The sequence below is a fragment of the Emys orbicularis genome, chromosome 3 (assembly GCF_028017835.1).
Source record: "Emys orbicularis isolate rEmyOrb1 chromosome 3, rEmyOrb1.hap1, whole genome shotgun sequence".
Taxonomy (NCBI): domain Eukaryota; kingdom Metazoa; phylum Chordata; order Testudines; family Emydidae; genus Emys; species Emys orbicularis.
In genome coordinates, this window is record NC_088685.1 from 39,582,743 (window position 1) to 39,604,321 (window position 21,579).

Below are 21,579 nucleotides of genomic sequence, written 5' to 3' on the forward strand. Positions count from 1 at the left end.
AACAGAATGTTTGGATTCCTACATTTCATCTTGGATACAAACCAAATATCTCTGAAGTTCTAAAAAGTTTATTTCTCACCCTTACTCCTCCATCATTTCTCTCATAACATGCATATACACTTACTGGTGCTTGAAGAATTTCCTACACAACTAGAAGCAGGAAGTAAATGTCTTTGATTTGATATTTAACCCTATTTTTTGTGTTTGTAATTGTTTAACTCCAACTGAGAGAGAGAATATTTTCTCTTCCGATTCCTTACACTGACTGCAAGGATTCTCATGTACATGCTAATAGAAGGCTTTTGCCCAGACATTCTTTCAAAGTATCCTTTCTGTAAGATAACTCCCTCACTGTGAAACCCCAACATTCACAGGCTTCTGAACTTTTTTTTAATCCTTCTGTTAGCATCAAACAGCAAGTGCAAATCACAATCCTAACCACTTCCAATTCAAGGGCAACCTCCTTTTGGTTGAATTGTCCTTGCCACTGTTTCACAAATTGGTGGTTTCCATCCATTCACTGAGATACACTCCCATACCGCCCATAACATGGACATATCTTCCTCTGTTCTCTCTTGATGTTACTAGATAGAGACATGAAAGATGCAATTCTGTCATGATATTCAAAGACTTCTGTGCAGGTCACAAAACATTCAGCCATCCTATCCTACACTCAGCTGACAACCAGATAATTCATGTTGAACAAGGCAGAGGGAGGGGGAAAAAACGTAAGAAAGGAGTACAGATAGAGAGAGTAGGGAGTGCTGGAATATCCATCCTGGAGGGTCAAGAAACAGTAAGGAGGTCTGGAAACAGCATCAAATTTAGATACAAAGCCAAATGTGAACATTTTGTGTTCCATGGGAGACTTTAATCACCCTGATATCTGCTCGGAGAGCAATACAGCGGCGCACAGACAATCCAGGAAGTTTTTGGAAAGTGTAGGGGACAATTTCCTGGTGCAAGTGTTGGAGGAACCAACTAGGGGCAGAGCTTTTCTTGACCTGCTGCTCACAAACAGGGAAGAATTAGTAGGGGAAGCAAAAGTGGATGGGAACCTGGGAGGCAGTGACCATGAGATGGTCAAGTTCAGGATCCTGACACAAGGAAGAAAGGAGAGCAGTAGAATACGGACCCTGGACTTCAGAAAAGCAGACTTTGACTCCCTCAGGGAACAGATGGGCAGGATCCCCTGGGAGAATAACATGAAGGGCAAAGGGGTCCAGGAGAGCTGGCTGTATTTTAAAGAATCCTTATTGCGGTTGCAGGAACAAACCATCCCAATGTGTAGAAAGAATAGTAAATATGGCAGGCGACCAGCTTGGCTAAACAGTGAAATCCACCTACTTGGGAAGGGCTGCCATGAGGTCCCGGATGACTAGAAAAAGGCTAATATAGTGCCCATCTTTAAAAAAGGGAAGAAGGAGGATCCGGGAACTACAGGCCAGTCAGCCTCACCTCAGTCCCTGGAAAAATCATGGAGCAGGTCCTCAAGGAATCAATTATGAAACACTTAGAGGAGAGGAAAGTGATCAGGAACAGTCAGCATGGATTCACCAAGGGGAAGTCGTGCCTGACTAACCTGATTGCCTTCTATGATGAGATAACTGGCTCTGTGGATGAGGGGAAAGCAGTGGATGTGTTATTCCTTGACTTTAGCAAAGCTTTTTGATACGGTCTCCCACAGTATTCTTGCTGCCAAGTTAAAGAAGTATGGGCTGGATGAATGGACTGTAAGGTGGATAGAAAGCTGGCTAGATCGTCGGGCTCAACGGGTAGTGATCAATGGCTCCATGTCTAGTTGGCAGCCGGTTTCAAGCGGAGTGCCCCAAGGGTCGGTCCTGGGGCCGGTTTTGTTTAATATCTTTATTAATGATCTGGAGGTTGGTGTTGACTGCACTCTCAGCAAGTTTGCCAATGACACTAAACTAGGAGGCGTGGTAAATACACTAGAGGGTAGGGATCGGATACAGAGGGACCTAGACAAATTAGAGGATTGGGCCAAAAGAAACCTGATGAGGTTCAACAAGGACAAGTGCAGAGTCCTGCACCTAGGACGGAAGAATCCCATTCACTGTTACAGACTAGGGACCGAGTGGCTGAGGGCCTATTGTAATTATGCAAAGTGTGGGCCATTAATGGTGGTTTTGAATCTTGATGATTCCCATCAACCAGAACAATTGACTGCAGATGGCTCTGTTTTACAGTACTTGCAAGTCTTCCTGAAGTCTTACAGTGACATGTGATCATGTCACCTGAACGGGAATCCATCTTTAACCTGGTGTCTTTCCATTGAGAAGGAGGAGGTGGGAACCCAGAGGGACAAAGGATTCCCGCCTTATGCAAAAGATATATAAATGGGTGGAACAGAACAAAGAGAGGAGCCATCATGAGATATCCCCTAGCTACCACCTGAGCTGGAACAAGGGCTGTACCAGGGGAAAGGATTGTGCCCAGACTAGGAAGGCATCCAGTCGGTGAAAGAGACTTATTGAAACATCTTTCAGGGTGAGATTTTATCTGTACTCAATTGTATTACTGTTTTAGGCTTGGATTTGCATGTTTTGTTTTATTTTGCTTGGTAATTCACTTTGTTCTGTCTGTTACTACTTGGAACCACTTAAATCCTACTTTCTATATTTAATAAAATCACTTTTTACTTATTAATTAACCCAGAGTATGTATTAATATTTGGGGGGTGGGGGAAACAGCTGTGCATATCTCTCTATCAGTGTTATAGAGGGCAAACAATCTATGAGTTTACCTTGTATAAGCTTTATACAGGGTAAAATGGATTTATTTGGGTTTTAGATCCCATTGGGAGTTGGGCATCTGGGTGTTAAAGACAAGAACACTTCCGTAAGCTGCTTTCAGTTAAGTCTGCAGCTGTGGGGAAGTAATTCAGACCCTGGGTCTGTGTTGGAGCAGATTGGTGTGTCTGGCTCAACAAGACAGGGTGTTGGATTCCTGAGCTGCCAGGGCAGGAAAGCAGGGGCAGAAGTAGTCTTGGCACATCGGTTGGCAGTTCCCAAGGGGGTTTCTGTGATCCAACCTGTCACAGGTTCACTGAGTCCCTTATTAAAATTCTGACTGGAGTTCACCCCATCCCTCTGTCTGGATAATGTTAATTCTTCTATATCGAGGATGACTTACCCCTGAGGCTCCTGAAAATAGTTCTGAAGAGCAAATTTTTTCTTTGGATTACAAGTGATAGGTATTTCAAAAAACTCCAAGTGAAAATGGAGCTATTGAGACATAGATCTGAAAGGTCTAATACCCCACCTGTCCAAATTACCCTGCGCTCTACTATCGATACTTACAATATAAACATTTCAGCAAAGTGCAGTTAATTATATTCTCTTTCCAAGGGCTGTTTCCTCCTCTCCTTGGTTACAGTTATAGGAAAGTGGTTGTTTTTCTTTGAGTTCATTGGATCCCACAGTACCTGGCTCCCTCCTCTCTGCTATCATATGCTCCTTTTGAACATGGCCTTCTCAGAGTCTAATTTTGTGGCAGTCTTTTAAAAAGAGATTAGCAACACACCACTTGTAATCCTGCTATCCTTAGCATGGCAACCATTGCCAGAGAGATTTTTAAAATGCACAGATTATCTTCTGCAGTTTCCAAGGCATTTTACAAATATCCCAATTTACATTAAGATTTCCTCCCCACCACCATAATATTTCACATGAAATGAAAAGAGAAGCTTCCCAGTAACCTTTGTTCTCAGCATTATAAACGCTTTACTGTTCTGCTCTTAAAACAAGAAGCTATCCTGGAGCTTAAGGGAATGAATTAGCTCAGCTGGACTAAGCAATTAATCAGAAATATGACCAAAAGGGTTCAGAGTTATCCATTTACATGTCTTGGAATCCTTATCTTAAAAGTTAACACATAATAAATCAGAAAATAATTTTTCACAAACTGCCATTTTGACTTCCATGCCTTTATTCAAAATATTTCCGTGAGAATAGAATTGCCAAAAATAACTGAAATATGGATGTATTTATAAGAAATGGCACATAGAGTATTCCTTTAATGGTTTATAATATAACACCTTTGATTCTTGTTGAAGAGTCCGCACATTTTCTGTACTGAGCCTGAGAGTGTTGGGATTAAGATTCTGAAAGGTGCATTTCTCCAGATGAGTCCATGAAAAAGCTCAGTTTAAAAGAGGGCAATTAGAAGCATATGGCAAGTTGACGTTTAGGAGGACTATAGAGGAACCAAGGCTGACAAAAATTGGGAAGGAGCTTTCAGGGGGCTTCAGTATCAGAGGTATAAAACTGTCAGAAAGTTGTAAAAAATGTTTGTAAAGTTGGAAAGGGAAGTATGTGTACAATCTAATGCTAAGATGTGTCCTGTAGTTGCCAACCTAAGATTTGCTGGCCATTGAAATATGCAGCCCTTCTTCACTGCCAGCGATATTACTATCTATTACTAAATTTCAGACACCATTTTTGCTGCTTTTGACTGCCTTGGAGGAGAGGACCATCCCAGCTGAGAGCTTGCTAATACCTAATCTTACAGGTGTTTACTTTATGTAGTAAAAGAGGGAACGCTAGAGACTGAAAGGCTTGTATATTTCTCATTGCTCCTGAGGAAATGCTGCATTCCCTGACCCAATTGGCATGAAATATTAGCTTAGGGCAAGTTTGTGTGTATATGCAGAGCAGGGTGGAACTTAGGGATCGGTCCACACTGAATCTTGGGCCTTGCAGTGAGGGGCCAATTGAACTGCTTTGCTGGAGACTTCAGACTGGCTTGAAGAATGAACGGGTGAAGAATCATCATTCTACTATTTTTGCCTAGCAGTCTGTTGAATTCAAAGGAGAGACAGTTACACATGAAGTCAATAATTGTCCCTTCACTTAGAGATCTCCAAACATTTCCAGGACTACAGATTTTGAGACTCAAAAATAAGCACAGCAGAAATGTATCATTAAAAAAATAGCTACAGAGTCATTTGATTCTTCCTGGTTATTCTCTGCTTTAGTTATATACTATCTGCTTTTCACACAGCTGATAAATAGGACAACTGTGTGGTAGGTCAGAAAGATCTATAATTTCTTGAAGAATTTATGTGGGAAGAATACTTTATATAGTGAGCATGTGTAGTCTCAACATCTCCCAGAAGCCCAAAGATTTTTCAAGCCTGCTCTCAAGACATTTTGTGGAACAAATCAATGTGCACAAATGCAAATAAATAAATAAATAAATAAATAAAATAATAAAAAAGTTAAAATAAATGTATTAGTTTCATTCTGTTCTTAGCACTAGTGTTGGTACTATCCAGCTTTTTTCTTTAAGTCATACCCATCTGTGAGGTCAACTATCAACTTGATGCTGAATCCTCAATATAAAACAAAGCACAAATCTTCCTAAAGACAATTTCCCATTGCTCTGATGTAAGTCAGTCTTTTTTCCAAAAGCAGTGGACAAGTGAGGCTATCAGTATAATATATTTCCCCACATCAACATCCCTCTTCTAGCTGTCTAGGATGTAATACAAATGCACAAGTTTTCCGATTGATAATCTTAAATATCTTTACACACATACTTACCTAAAATGACAGAAGAGCTTGTTTGGAATGGAAATGGCAATCTACCATGTCTCCAGCATTAACACACAGAAATGGTGAGTAACTTAAAATTACCAGCCAAAATTGAGCAAAGAGTAACTTACTAAAGTTATTAGTACAATGAAATATTTGGACACCTGCTAATATTATTGACTCAGTAATAGCTATCGTATATATTTATAAGATACTCTCTCTATATATATGAATACATACCATTTTAAATATATGTTATTATAAGCAATAGGGTCCATGGTGGGTTAGGTGGCCCATAGATGCTAGAACCAGGGGTTCTGTGTGTGCTGCTGCACCCCGTGGCTTGAAGTGGATTCCATTATATACAATTTGTGTCAAATGCTCTCAGCATCCCTGCTATAAAAATTGTTACAGCACCCCTAAGGTGGGACCTACTGGTTAGCGCCACCGAGTGCCTCCTCCCAGAGGGCAGGGTTTGCAGTCCTAGTCCTCCTTTAATCAGAGGTGTGGTGAGGTGTACATGGGTTTTGGGTCACTCCTGTAGTAGGGGCTGTGGTAGAGGAACCTGGGTCTGCCTACTCCACTGGGCTCTTGACCCAGGGCCCTAGGAGGGTCAACAGTATCTGGCCCCCGAAGGTGCCTTCTGAATTACCCTCCATGAGTCACTTCCTGCCACTGCTTTTCTCTCTCGGCTTCTGGTACAAGATAAGATGAAAAGAAAAAGAAAAGGAAACCAGGCATCAAAAGGGTTAAGCATCCTGCATATGGGGAGATAATGTTTATGTTTTTGTGTATTGACATATATTTTGGTAGAGGTCAACAATGTAATCAAACAGTCCCTGTCTATACTGTATTCTGTTAATTCAGAGATCAAAAGGACATCTTAACATTTAAATGAACCGTAAATATAGGATATCGCTGTGTTCATCTCTCTTTGAAAAGTATAGTAAATCATCTGCGAATGGTGGAAAAACAGGCAATTGCCTTATGTTAGTCTGTGTGAATAATTACCTGCGATGGTTAGGAAATGGGTCCACTTCAAAGTCCACATGAGTGCCTTTTGCTCCCCGAAGGACTACAAGCTGTCACAAGAAGGTCTAAAACTGTATAAAGGTGTTTGGGTCCCTATCCTTTTTATCTCAGACCTGCTTGAGGCTTCATGCAGAGGAAGCGTAAGCCATAAGGACTGAGATCCCAGTCCTGACTGGACCGCCCTGAATATAAACATTGGACTATAACCTATGAACTGTTTCTGAAAGAACTCTTTGCATCTACAAAGCTTATCATCTCTGCTATGAATCTGAATCTCAAGATTGACTCATGTCTGTATGTATACTGATCTTTTAACCAATGCTCTCCCTCTTTTCTTTTTAAATAAATTTTAGTTTAGTTAATAAGAATTGACTGTAAGTGTGTATTTGGGTACGATCTGGAGTATTCATTAACCTGGGAGATAATGTGTCCGATCTTTTGGGATTAATAGAACTTTTTTATATGATGAATAAAATTTTCAGTAACCTTCATCATACTTGAGGCCTGAGGTTGGGTTACTTTAAGGAAACTGTGTTGTTGGCTTCTGGGTAACTAGTGAGGTATTATAGAAGCTGTTTTGTGCTGGCTTGGTAAATCTAAGTATTGGAATATCTACCAGCTTTGGGGATTGTCTGATCCATTCTTTGCAGTTAATCCTAATTGAGCGACTTCAGTTAGTTCCCCTTGGGACTCCGGTCATAAGCCCCAACTGGGCTCAGCATATGACTCCAGTTCTCTCAGGGAGACTAAACTGGTGCCATTGTCAGAAGCCTTCAGGGTATCTCAGTCTCCTGCCTCTCTTCAGAGCTGGGATACTCCCTTTTCAACCCTTTCTCCAGTTGGAGCATGCTCTGTGGGGCTGGAGGGGCAGGACTACCTGGGTCCAGTTCTGTCTTTTAACCCCTTCTGACCCAGGATGTTTGCATAGCCCATCACTATATATTCATATTGTATATACAATTGTCAAGTTGTGGCATGAGTCCCTTCCAGTTATATTGCATTAAAAGTTATCTGTCACTAAACTGCATGCCAGAGTGTACCCAAGAGGCAAAACAATGATGAAGTACAGATTTAAAAATCTAAAATAACTAGACTCAGAGATTGTTTGAGGAAAGCATCTTTCCCCAAGCAACCAGTTTGCACATCTCAGAAGAGGAAACACCTCTGGATTTGTTGTTTGTTTGTTTGCTTGTTTAAGTAATAGCTTTTATCGGACTGAATTCCTCTTTTGGACTTCAGGAGCCAGATCCTTAGCCCTGTGAAGTCCCCTTTTTCCAGCACCGTCTCCCACAGCATAGCGTATTTTCGATGTGCTGGAGATATGAAACAGTGTGTTTTGTAATAATGGAGTGTACTGTGCTCTGGTACCACCATTAGGAAACCAGCACATATTATATTACCCATGGTTATTTGCACCATGGGCTGAACCAGTTCCCCAGCATCTCTGGGAATGTGGAATGGGGAAGAAGGAAAGCCATCTCTGTCCCTCCTCCATCATGTGCCCCCAGACCTGGTCCAGTGCATCAGGGGATACAGCTCTAGCTGATCAGCGTTTAATTTACTTACTGTCCATAATGGTAATATCCTATTAGCAAGATTTTAGAGTCCAGAGAGTATCTGAATTAAATGAATACTATGAGACTAATTCTGCTTTCAGAACAGCAGTGTAACTCCCATTCAAGAGAAATGTATCTTTATATCTGAGAAAAGAATCAGGCTGAGATGGATTTTGTCATCCACGTAGTGGTGACAATCTGGGAGCTCCTAGTTTTGAGGTTTAACATTCCTCATTTAACCCAGCAGGGTTTACTCATAACATTTTACACTGGCATAACTCTTTTGATGTCAACAGAGTCACTCCCAAAGCACACACACACGTGTGTATTATGAGAGCAGAATCTGGCTAGTTGCTCTCTTTTTAAATTAAAAGATTGGGCATAACAAGAGGCTGAACTTAGCCCTTCTGAATAGAAGTTTCATAACCAGGTTTTTTCAAAGAATCTCCACAGGATAATTGTATTGATTTTCTATTTATTATAATCAGGGTAACTTGATTATAATATTCTGGTTGGAACATCTGTTCCCTGAGCTGTCACAACACATGCTAGTCAGAGAGCATGCTCATAAATAAATCAATGTTTACATGATTATTAGACTTATACCTATCTCATAGAGCTGGAAGGGACCCTGAAAGGTCATTGAGTCCAGCCCCCTGCCTTCACTCGCAGGACCAAGTACTGATTTTTTGCTTCAGATCCCTAAGTGGCCCCCTCAAGGATTGAACTCACAACCCTGGGTTTAGCAGGCCAACGCTCAAACCACTGAGCTATCCCTCCCCCCTTGTTTCTGTATTCAGTGTATTCACTATAAGATTATTAAAAATATAAAATTTATATCCAACTCAGAAACAACAATTCCAGCCCTCTTATCACTAATTCAAAAATTTGAATCAATATCTGGTTACAAACTAAATTGGAAAAAATTAGAACTGCTCCAAATCTACCAGTTGAAATGTAGAGGGGTTTTCTCTCCATTGAATTTCCATAGGTAAACTAATGCAATTGTGTACCTAGGTATATTGTACCTGTGCTGCCCCAGTCCTGCTTGGACTAGCAGCTAGGAGCCCCCAGCTTGGGCCCACCCAGCAGCACAGGGAAGATCGGATCCAACTCCACAAGCCTCCTCAAGAAGTATTAACTAGTGAAGATAAATTTAGATCATACACTCTCTCAAATCATTAGTGTACAACTAGGTAGCATCCTCTCTCCCTGAACCTGTGAGGAAGGGTTAACACAATAAAAATGAATATTTTGCTTAGGCCACTTCAGATATAGAGGTGCCTGCCTGTATTTATCCCAAAATCTTATTTTAGAAAATTTAATAGCATTATTAGAGCCTTCCTCTAGGGCCCTGATCAACGTCCACAATTACCACTTAACAAACTCCAGTTCCCTGTAACCATGGGGGCACTGCACTCCCAGACCTACAAAATCACAATTATGATTTTATTATGTCACAGATATCAAACCAGTTCCAATATGCTAACATCCTTATACCCAAATGGGTGGAAACTGAATGTGTATTAATGAATTCTATTCCCCCCGCAGGTCTCCTCAGTTTCTTTTTTTTGTCTGAGGGAGAAAAACAAGGTGCTTACAGCGGTGGCTATCGAAAGGGTCTGGGCTATCTTAGCTAAGAGGTTTCAATTTCATCATTGAAATCATGCAAAATCACCTACCTGGGTAACCCAGATTTGCAAGTCAGGAACAAAGCTATAATTTGGAAAAACTGGCTGAGCAGGAGCATCATATGGTTTTCCCAATTAGTCAGTCATGAAGGCTTTGTCCATTTTCTGTCACTAAAGCAACCTTACAACCTGCCACCCTCAGTGGAGTGGCAGTATTTACAACTAAGACACTTGCTAACATATCAGTTTGGTCCGGATGCCCTAGGACTGCCAGAGGCCACTCAACTACTGGGAACCTTGGAAATGCTTCATAAACAGCCCAGGCCCAAGTCCACTATGTATACTTTGCTAATGAAGAGGAATCTCATTAATTTGGTGTTCATGAAAGAATGGGAAGGGGAGTTATCAGAGCCCTTAAAAGAATCCAAATGGCAGAGCATATTACATAATGTTAAAAATGTCTTTGTGGATCTCAGGTTATGTTTGATACAACAAAAGATTTTATTCAAAATGTACTGGGACATCAAGGAGGTTGCACAAGATAAAGGCCTTATCTTCTGATATTAGCTGGCACTGTAACAAAGAAGAAGGAACCCTGATGCACATACTATGGGACTGTCCAATACTTAGGCAGCTGTGAAAAGAGATGGATTCAAGAGTTAAAAAGATGCCCAGCTTTCAACAGTCAAACCTCAGCCAAAAATGAGGCCCTATAAACTGAGTTTAACTCTGCCACAAAGACTTTGGTTCTTGAGAGCTGCAATAGTCACCAAGTACATGATTTTACAAAAATGAAATTGTGGGTTTATGCCTAGGGACCTACCAAATTAACGGTCCATTATGGTCAATTTCACAGCCATAGGATTTGATAATTGGTAAATTTCATGTTTTCAGATGTTTAAATCTGAAATTTCACAGTGTTGTAACCGTGGGGGACCTGACCCAAAAGAGCCGGGGGGGGGGAGGGTTGCAAACCGTTTGTAGGGGAGTCATGGGATTGCCACCCTCACTTCTGTGCTGCCTTCAGAGCTGGACAGAGTGGGGAGCAGGGGGTGCAGAGCTATCTGCAGCTGGAGATATACCCAAGAGCAGCCCTGCAGGGAAAGATCAAGTCCTGTGCTGCCCCAGCCCTGCTTGGACTAGCAGCTAGGAGCCCCCAGCTGGGGCACGCCCAGCAGCACAGGGAAGATTGGAACCAACTCCACAAGCCTCCTCCAGCTGCAGGAGGGCTCTGGGGCTGGTCTGGTTTCTCTCCCCACCCAGAGCAGCTGTGCAGGGGAGGGACAAGTCCTGTCCCTCCCTTACCCAGCTGGAGCTAGGTGCCCCCTTTGCTGGGGTATTCCTGGGAACAAGGGGACATCGGATTTCATGGGGAAGGGCTTATTTCATGGTCCATGATGTGTTTTTCACAGCCGTAAAAACTGGTAGGGCCTTACTTATGCCCAAGAATAGAGCAGTAGTATTCCACTATGTCTGAGTTAGCAGCCAAAGAAAGAATAGTTTATTGCTGTAGACAGCAATTATATGAATCTGAAGAAACTTGAACCCCATTTCTATATAAAAATGTTGAGATGGTTTAAAGAATGCCAGACCTCCATTCCATTTAACCTCTCCTCTCCCTTTCCCCCTCACCCTCCTCAGTCCTCTCCTTCCCTCCTCCGCCTATTCATGTATAATCTTCTCCTATTTGATTACTGTTACCCCCACCCTAATATGTTATGTATCAGTAGTATATCTGGTCTTGCTGCTTTGACAAGTTGCAAAATTGCATAGTTCCATAATTCTACTGGAGAGCCAGTGAAGCATGCAGTATTTGAAAAGTACAAAAGTTGTAAGTCATTTGCATTTCTGTACTTTTCGTTGCCTATCTCTTTCTGAAAATCAATTTTAACAAATAACAAAAACATATAAAAATGTCTACAATGTTCTATATGTTACACTTATTTTAGCAATAAAATGGCTGCAGTAATTAAGTTATGTATTACTTACCCCTGTTCTTTGAACTTCCAAGAAAATTGCTCTTTGAAATGATTTTTCCCATGCCGCCAACTCACTGCCAAGCTCTACGTTAAAATAATGAGTCTTGCCATGTCCAACCATGACACTGAAACAATATGGCCTCTGGTCTTCAAGCTCATAGTCCTGATGAATACCTAAATACAAGTTTGCTTGTAGCCAGCAATCATCAGCAAGCCAGAGCTGAAAGACATGTTTTAGTAAGTGATATTTCAACTAGTACTAAACAAATAATTAAGGCGGCATTGTCTTATGTCTTCAGCAAGTGACTTTGAATCAGAGTGCCTGTTCTCAGTTCTGTTACTGACTCACTGTCAATTTAAACTGCTTTGTGCCTTAGTTTATCTATCTGTAAAACTGGTATGTTAATACTTACCTTTCTCAGTGCAGTGTCATGAGAATCAATTAATGTTTGTAAAGGCTACTGCTCTCAGACTCTCTCATTCACAAGGTCAAAACAGACTAGGTCACCTCTATTTCTCTTTCTATCATCTAATCTAATCCAGGTATTTCTATAGTTTGCAACTATGTAAGCAATGCAATCTGTTATTAAATACAATAAATAGTTATATTTTAAAAGGAATTAATATTTTCATGTGGAGGTAGGTGGGGGAGAGAAGGAGGTGATTGGGGAGAGAGACATGAGACTTCCTCAAGGTGCAAGCAAGTATTCTGGAGAGGTACCATGGATACTGGAAATAGGATGTGAAGGTGGATCAAAAGCTTCAAATTAAGGCTCTGACAGAGAGCTGGTGACTGCCACTGGATTTCTGGAGGAGTTTCTCAAAGAGAGCTCCAGAATCCTACGTAGTGAATCTAAGCTCTGGGACTCCAAGCTGGAGAGAGACAGAGATACCTATTATAAGTGTGTTGGGAATAAAGATTTTTTTCAGATGTTCATGAGCATCTACTTAGAAAGGAACAGTATTTATATTTCCTTTTACTTTATATGTGTGCATTTGAATTCATGCTTTTCTTAACAATGTGAATAAAGAAACTTCTCATGTTAATGTATTTTTGATATGTAAGCCATGCCTGCTTTGTGTGGCACTCTGTCCCCCTCTAGTGGTGGCTAGATCAACTAGAGATTGATGAGTCTGCTACAGCCATGGCAAAGAGAGCTCGGCCTTTCAGCTCACACAATAGAGCTCATGCATTAAAATCCAGAGGTCCCAGGTTCGATTGCTGCTGCTGGCAACCCAGTTGGAGTATCAACATGACACATGGTGGCCCATAGAGGGAACTGAAGGGGGAAGCCTCTGAAGTTCAATGCACTTCCCTGGCAAGGGAGAGCATAGTATGTAAGCCATGCCTGCTTGATGTGGCACTCTGACCCACTTTAGTGGTGGCTAGGTCAACTAGGAATTTATGAGCTTGCTAAGAGAGGGGCTATTTTATCTCAGGTAGCACAAGCTCCTGTATCAAGCACCAAAAGCCTCAAGTTCAATTCCTGTTGCCAAGAGTTTGAGCATAGCAGATAAAAAATGATTCTTTCAAATACATGAACCCCCCGATTGACTAAATCGGACAATGAGGACTTTTGGTTGAAGCATCTAATTAAAATATTTTATTTATGAGCTTACTTTGCATGTTCTTAATACAATGTTTTGTTCAAATGTCTTTATAGTAACATTCCTCTAAGCTAACAGACAGATTTGAAAATAATTACCTGGTATTAATCCATTGAAGTTAGTGGAGTTTTAACAGGGATAAATTTAAGCTAATTATATTCTTATTTTAGGTCACATAGCTAATCTATACACCAATTGATGCAATTTATCTGTTACAGAAATTTTGTATACTTAAAATTTTAAAAAGTTTTAAAAGTAAAACAAATTGAAAAAAAAAAAAAAAAAAAACCCACCATCCAACAACAAACAGCTCTCTACAAATGAAAGTACTTTTTGGAACTTAAATGAGCTCTATCTTACTTAAACTATGCCTTGCAGACACTGCACCCTGATGTGAAAAATAGAAATGCTTAAAAAAAACCCCAGACAAATCAAATGAGTTTCTTTCATTTTGCAATCTAAGTCCAATCATGTACAACTCAGAGGTGATATACAGTGGAATTTGCTTATAATGAACTCAGCTATACAGACACCTATGTTTACAGTGAAATAGAGAGAAATTCCTGAATTACTTAAATGCATTTCAGCTGACTTACACTCATTTTATAGTGAAGTTTCACTACTTATTATATAAGGCTTCTTTCCACTATAATTGGGTTTCACTCTGCTAAGATTATGGGAATGCAGCAATTTATCATGGGCTAATGCTAGAAATCACAATATGGTGTGGCAGAGGTCCTCCAGAGCAGCAAGTGCTGTTCCGAAACTGGACGGAGTGAAGAGATACCCTGCAATCAATCCAGGGAAGAACAGGATCTCCTTACAATGAAGATTTTAGTGAACTAAAATACTTCATTATAAGAAGTTTCCAAATACTTCAGTTGGTTATGGTTTGATAAATATACAGAGAAAAACAAAATTAGGTTTGAAGGCTACTATTAATGGCCATCTTCATTTAAAAAAAAAATATAAGAACTTTCTATAACTAAATCCCCAAATGGCATTTTTAAAAATTTTCTTTACCAGTTTCAGATCATATTAATGCTCTTGATTTCTCAACTATTTCTTTATTTCTGTTTGATGACATGGAAGATGAGAAGAGTAGAGAGGTGTCTGCAGTCAGGAGCACATTTTTCTGCGGTGATCTTGGCTGAAATTTTTTTTTTTTATTCCCATTGCACCTCCCTCCAAGACTGCAGGTTAGGGTGGGGAAGAATACCCAAGTTCCAGCAAGTTTTGGGCAGGGGGCAGTCCCAAAATGGAAATAATAACCACATCCCATTTCACATCTCTCCTATTTTATAGAAAATCTATTTTATAAATGTTTTAGAGATTTTTTTTTTAATCAGGACTATTACTACTTGCATTCCCTCACATGTAATGGTAGCTTTGTTAGTTATGAGTAACTGTACAGAATTCAAAGGGAGAGACACATTAAAAGAAGAAGGCAAGATTTGGGTTTAAAGGACACTAGTGAAAATCAGGATACCTCTCTACATGAGTTAGTGAAATTGCAATATACGGGTGGGGAAAAAAACTAACTGGGCTCAGACTTCAAAACACACACACACACACACACACACACACACACACACACACACACACACACACACACACACATATAATTGGGATCAGACTTCAAAATATCCTAAAATAGCATCAGTATACATAAAAATGTAAGCTTTAAAGTCTGGAATCTCAGGACCTTCCAATTATAGAAGCAAATGCTATGTGTCTCTAGGAACCGGGAATTGTCCCCTTTCAATAGTAAAGAGCACTGCACTCCATCCTCTATGTACTTTTCTTATGGTCCCAAAAGGATTGACAGCTGTCCCTAATAGGGCAGATGGGAATTTCCCTTGCTTTGGAGAATCACTAGCTAGCATAAGACTGGCATAAATTAACTCTGTGCCGCCTGCTGCTGCCAACCCCTGGAGTAGTGGACATTCTGGAGGCTGTGTCAGAGGCACAGGGAGGCACGACCCGAGCTCCAGTGATTCTGTGAGCAGAACAGCCCACAGAGCCATTCTAGCTATTGAAACAGAGTCCTGAGACTGTTGAAACTGACCTCCAGCTGCTCCTCAGGATTGGAAATTTGGGGGAGAGGGAGAGTAGTAGAGAAGAGATATGCCCCTGTCTTCTCCTTCTGTGCCTGAGGATTTGGCTCCCTGTTTGTAGCTCTGCAGAGTCATGAGACATTGGGTGTTAAACTTCTAACTGCTGCAGGACTGAATATTGTCTGTCCTGGGCCTCTGGCTAGTGTAAGTTTTATTGTTTTTATTTTTTGGGGGTAGGGGGGAATTGCACATTTAATGGGATAGAAGGAAACATTTGGTCTAGAAAAGAGAAGGCTGAGATGGGACCTGATAACCGTCTTCAAATATGTTAAGGGTTGTTAAAATGAGAACGGTGATCAATTGTTCTTCACATCCACTGAGGATAGGACGAGAAGGATTCAGCTTAGCATGCAGCAAGGGAGATTTAGGTTGGATATTAGCAAAAACTTTCTAACTAGGAGGATATTTAAGCACTGGAATAGTTTACCTACGAGATTGTGGAATCTCATCATTAGAGGTTTTTAACATATTAGAAAAACACCTATTAGGGATGGTCTAGGTTTACTAAATCCTGCCTCCAGTGTAGGAGGATGAAGTGGATGACCTCTTGAGGTCCCTTCCAGCCCTACTTTTCTATAATTCTATGATTTTCAGGGTGGGTTGAACTTTAATCAATGTCTGTTTGATGCTGATGCTCAGTGGTATGATTTTTCCGTAATAGTGTATGTAAATGTATGTAATGAATGACACCACACCTGTATACACTAAAATATACACAGAAGCATCCATACCCTGTAGAAAAATAATCTCCAAAGGCACATTTAGCTTCTGGGTTTAGATAGGACATTTAAAGTTAGGCAAGCATCCAATATATCTAGTCTTGAGAATGGCCTTTTAAAACTATTTACTAACTTACTTTCTACCTGCAACAATAGCACAACTATGCTAGTTACAACTGGCTTCTGAAATCTTTAAAAAAAATCTCTCTTAACAAAGTAGTTTCTCTAGTGCAGTCTGGGTCTTAGAGGCTGTCACGGAGAAACTTTAATCTCTTCCAGAAATTAAGTTTTTTCCATTTCAATTGATTTGCTCTAAATTTCTATCGTTATAATTTATACTGAAGTGTCAACAGAAAGGAGGTTAAAGTGTTGCAGTTGAGTTTTTGTGTTTTAGCTAATGTATTCACTAAGACTGACAATTAAGCATTCATTTATTAGGATGTCAAGAACATTAAGAGTCGAGGCTAAGGTAGTTTATTTCCCACTTTTTTTTTTCTTAATGAAAAAGCAACCATAGAATTTGCTGTAAGGATGGATCGTCCTTGAAATTAACCTTGCCTGAATAGAAAAGGAAGGACTGAGCATCAAATCAGCAAGGGTAATATTCTGATGAGAAAGAAAATACCTCTTTTTAAAAGGCACCAGGAGTATCTACATAAGAACATAAGAACAGCCATACTGGACCAAAGGTCCATCCAGCCCAGTGTGCTGTCTACCGACAGTAGCCAATGCCAGGTGCCCCAGAGGGAGTGAACCTAACAGGTAATGATCAAGTGATCTCTCTCCTGCCATCCAGCTCCACCCTCTGACAAACAGAGGCTAGGGACACCATTCCTTACCCATCCTGGCTAATAGCCATTAATGGACTTAACCTCCATGAATTTATCTAGTTCTCTTTTAAACCCTGTTATAGTCCTAGCCTTCACAACCTCCTCAGGCAAGGAGTTCCACAGGTTGACTGTGCGCTGTGTGAAGAATAACTTCCTTTTATTTGTTTTAAACCTGCTGCCCATTCATTTCATTTGGTGGCCCCTAGTTCTTATATTATGGGAACAAGTAAATAACTTTTCCTTATTCACTTTCTCCACACCACTCATGATTGTATATACCTCTATCATATCCCCCCTTAGTCTCCTCTTTTCCAGGCTGAAAAGTCCTAGCTTCTTTAATCTCTCCTCATATGGGACCCGTTCCAAACCCCTAATCATTTTAGTTGCCCTTTTCTGAACTTTTTCTAATGCCAGCATATCTTTTTTGAGATGAGGAGACCACATCTGTACGCAGTACATCAGAAGCATCCAATCATTTTAGCCAGAAGCATCCAATCATTTTAGCCTGAACATGTTTCAGAAGAGGACAAGGAGACAGAATCAATATTTTGGGGCAGATTCTCTGCCCTATTTTGCTACCTTTGTGCTGTTTAGATGGTGCAAAGGCAGCAAAAGCCACCCACCCTTGAGACGGGGTTGCATTAAGGCAATACAGGGCGCTAGACATACCCCCACATGGCTGTGCTTCTGAGGGCCCTGCCCAATCCCACTCCCGAATTGTTGCCTTGCTCATTACTTGGAGTGATAGTGACATGAAACCCCTCCTCCCTTCCCACAGAGGCTAGGCCAGCTGCATGGGGTTCTCCCTCCTACCAAGAGTGGCAGCAGCTCTTCTCTTTCCATGTTCAACAGACAAGGTTAGAGAGTATTTGCTTGGGTAGGTGGGCTTGGACTCCAGCACTCCTTGCCTTTGGCGATACACAGAGAACTCAGTTGGCATGGCATCAGCAGAGCACTTCAGAGCAGTGGGCCTTGGAGTTGACACCCCACTGTGATGCCTGTGAACATTCTAGCCAGAATATGGGTAATGGCCCCTGCTATGATTCATCGAAGTATGCAAGGGCATGTGACCAGCTCATGTGACACTGGATTCCAACTTGTGCCTGTACTTTTCCACTAACTGTGCTGGGGACTTTACTTGGAACAATGAAGTTCCCTCCGCCTGGCAGAAGCTATAAAAAGGGGGAAGCAACATCATCACTTGACCTCATTTCCCCCTTCCCCTCCCCTTTGCCCCCCGCATAACTGAATAGCTGAAAACAGCTCAGGAACAAAGACTGGACTGGGGAGATGGTCCCAGGCTGAAGGGATTTTGAGCCTGTGTATGGAAGATTGGTGGACTGTTTGTACCATCAGAGTGAGACACTGCTTGATTCAAATCCTGTCTATTGTATAGAACTTAGATTGTGATTTTGTTTTATTTCTTAGGTAACCAGCTTTGATCTGTACGCTATTACTTACAATTACTTAAAATCTATCTTTCTGTAGTTAATAAATCTGTTTTATATTTTTTACTTAAAACAGTGTTTTGTTTGACATGCAAAGGGAAATCTGCTCAAGAACCAGGGCTGGTGGATTGTCCTCTCCACACTGAGGGGGAGTGGATTGGTAAATAAACTTACACTGGTTAGGCTTTTGACCAGGGCAAGATGGTACAGCTCTGGGGTCCTAGGTTGGGGAGCTGGGGGGAAGCGGCTGAATCCGCTCTATTGTTGGTTCATAGTGCAAGACCTGGAAAGGATTGCAGCTTATCCCAGCCTCACAATGTGATTGGTATGCCAGAGGGCCCAGCGGTACCCCAGCTCCAGGTTGCACCCCGGGAATGTCTGTCACAGGCAGTCCCCAGTGGGCACAGAACCAGTGAAGCTTGCCGCTATACCTCCCTGCCCACAGCCTCTAGTGCAGAGAACACATCAGTGATGGAGTGGAGCATCATGGACAGGGAGTATAAGTGGGAGGAACGCAATGATCTTTGGTGAGCCCCAGCTGTCACATGGGCCGTTGGAGATAAAGCCTGCTGGTACAAGTTAGACCAGTCTCCATGATGCTCTAAACTGGCCTGGGACAGATAAAATGGTTGTTGGATCTCAGATTATCTGAATTTTCCCCTCTCCTAGGCTTCCTTGGGTGACTGTGTAGGGAGGAGGAGACATCCTTTGCTAGGCACTGCACGACACTAGGCAGAGTTAGTTGAGCTCCTATCTGATTCCCCCTGCATATAGGGATTTGCCCCCAGCAGGTAAACAGACAACAGCATATGGTGGATTGGGGAAATGCTGAGCAGCTGCTCAGAGCACATGCAGCTCACATCAGACCTGCTCCAGGGGCTACAGGAGAAGTGATGCCTCTGTCTACCTCTCTGTATTGACTGATTCAGAGACTTCTATTTTAAAACCACCAGGTATGGCTCAGAGAACACGTATTCAACATATAATCAGATATAAATTCTCTTCTTAACACAATCAACTTGGAGGGCCACATACTGGACACCAGTGATTCATACTGGACACCAGTGATCTCTCTTTGGACAGTAAAGGATAACATCTGTCTGTCTACCCAGCCATTCCTAATGCATCCAACCCCTCATTTAAAAAACGTTTTTAAAGGGGGAAAACATTTAAAAGTCAATTATTGTTTTACAAAAACGCAACAACCCACAGTTTTGCCTGGTGCAAAACTAAATAAATAATATTAAAAAAGAGAAGTTACATAATAGAGGAATGAACAGCATTGCTCTTTGTAAATATAGGACTACATTTTAAATTATAATGGCTGTTTATTACTTGTAATCTAGTGCATCACTAATCTGTAGTAATGAACTGAATTTTAAATTCATTGCTAAACAAATTACACCCAAAATACAGTCAGATTAGATTATACATAAAACATTCTAAACCATATGTTAACATCACTGTTTTAATTAGAGGTACATATTTCTTTTTTAAAAATGGCCCATAAAATGCTTTCCCCCCACTAAAATATTATAAGATAAAGGCTTCATTATGGATAGTGGTTTTATTCATTGTTCATATGGAGGAACTCATACTAATATTTCTTCAGATTGAAAATATTTTAGAAATGTGCTCACTACAGACATGATCCAAATTCTAAATTATCTAATATTTATGCAGGAAATAGTTACAGATTAAGAACTAGTTTTATAGCAATAGACTAACTATTTGTGGGCTGGTTCCTGATAAATCAAATTAAGCTGAGTCTATCATTTATATTGTTAAATGTTAGGAAATTGTAAGCTACCTTGGTTAAATGATATAGTCTGTAATTCTCAGAAGACCTACCTTGTGAACTTTAAATAGAACCTCACAGAGGTGATAGATTTTTTCAGCTCGTACCCAGTCTAGTGTGCTTACCTGTAATACCAAAAACAAAAACACCACACCATTAAAAGGACATGTTTTTCTTTTATGGCAAGGATTTAAAACATTTAAAGAGATTTCATTAATGATTGTTATGCTGGATGGTTTATTCAAATGCCAACCAGTTTCAATTAGTGTATTAACCTAATATCCGATATTAAGGAAAGAGCTCCTAATAGCATCCTGCTTTCATTAGTGCAGTATCCACAGTATTCTTACAATTAAAATGTGTTAATTGTAATGATTTGTTATATTCTTACTTTAGCATGAAGGAAACCCCTTAATAATCTCTGTTGTAAGGTAAATCAGTATTGTTTATTTTATAGCATGCTTAGCCAAATAACTGTCTCAGGCCCTGATTCATCAAGGTACAGTTCTACCGTGAGTAAATCTGATTGACATCCATGGAACCAGTTAAGTTCTTACAAACAGGTCTGTACTTAAGTAACTTACTGAATCAGGGTCTTAATTTTCATGTTAGAAACTGAAAGGAACAACTATGTTTTTATAATAGATATAACTGAAAGGAAATCCAGTCATGTGATTCTTTCTTATGGCTTGATTACATGGCCCTGCAGTGCAGAATTTGGGAGTGTGAGTTGAAGCACATACTAAAGTGTTCCATTGGAACTGCCCCATGTAGACCCAGCTAGCACAAGCTAAAAGGTACCACATTCATGTTAGTGTAGTCCTGTTTCAAAAAGGACTAAGTGTTTGTGACCTAGATGCCTTTTAGTTTGTACTTCAGAGCATGCTGCAATTCACACCCCCATAGTCCACACTGTCAGGCCATGTAGACAAGCCCTTGGTAATAGTAACATACACTGAGGTGGAGTTCTTTGTCTTTTGGTTTTGACCCTGTGTTCTGTTGACACTGTAAGACAGAAAAAAATTGCCAACTTGCAGTGATATTTGGGGGGGGGGGGGTTAAGCACCAACTCCAGGAGTCAGGTGATTACATGAGAACCACTGCTCTCATTTTTTAAAAGAGAACAAGCCTCTAGTCCATGTAGAAGAAGGCAAAAGTGAGAACCTTTAAGGTTTTTAAACACAAAGCAAATTAAAAAATCCATTTTTTTTAAATCACGTGATTAGCCCAATGTGATGATTTTTTAAGGCCCAGCTCTTGGCATAATTGACATTATTGTCAGATGTCCATCTTAATTGGAACTAAC

At 40.7% G+C, this 21,579-nt stretch overlaps 1 protein-coding gene across 1 annotated transcript in view; it reads right to left on the minus strand.

The window, feature by feature from the left end:
• SNTG2 (syntrophin gamma 2) overlaps window positions 1-21,579 on the minus strand; it is a 480,514-nt gene that overhangs the window by 37,241 nt on the left and 421,694 nt on the right. Inside the window, exons 13-14 of the mRNA XM_065401720.1 lie at window positions 20,327-20,398; window positions 11,764-11,973 (exon numbers count right to left, since the gene is read on the minus strand). Of these exons, the coding sequence (XP_065257792.1) occupies window positions 11,764-11,973; window positions 20,327-20,398 (282 nt within the window). The remainder of the gene's footprint in view (window positions 1-11,763; window positions 11,974-20,326; window positions 20,399-21,579) is intronic.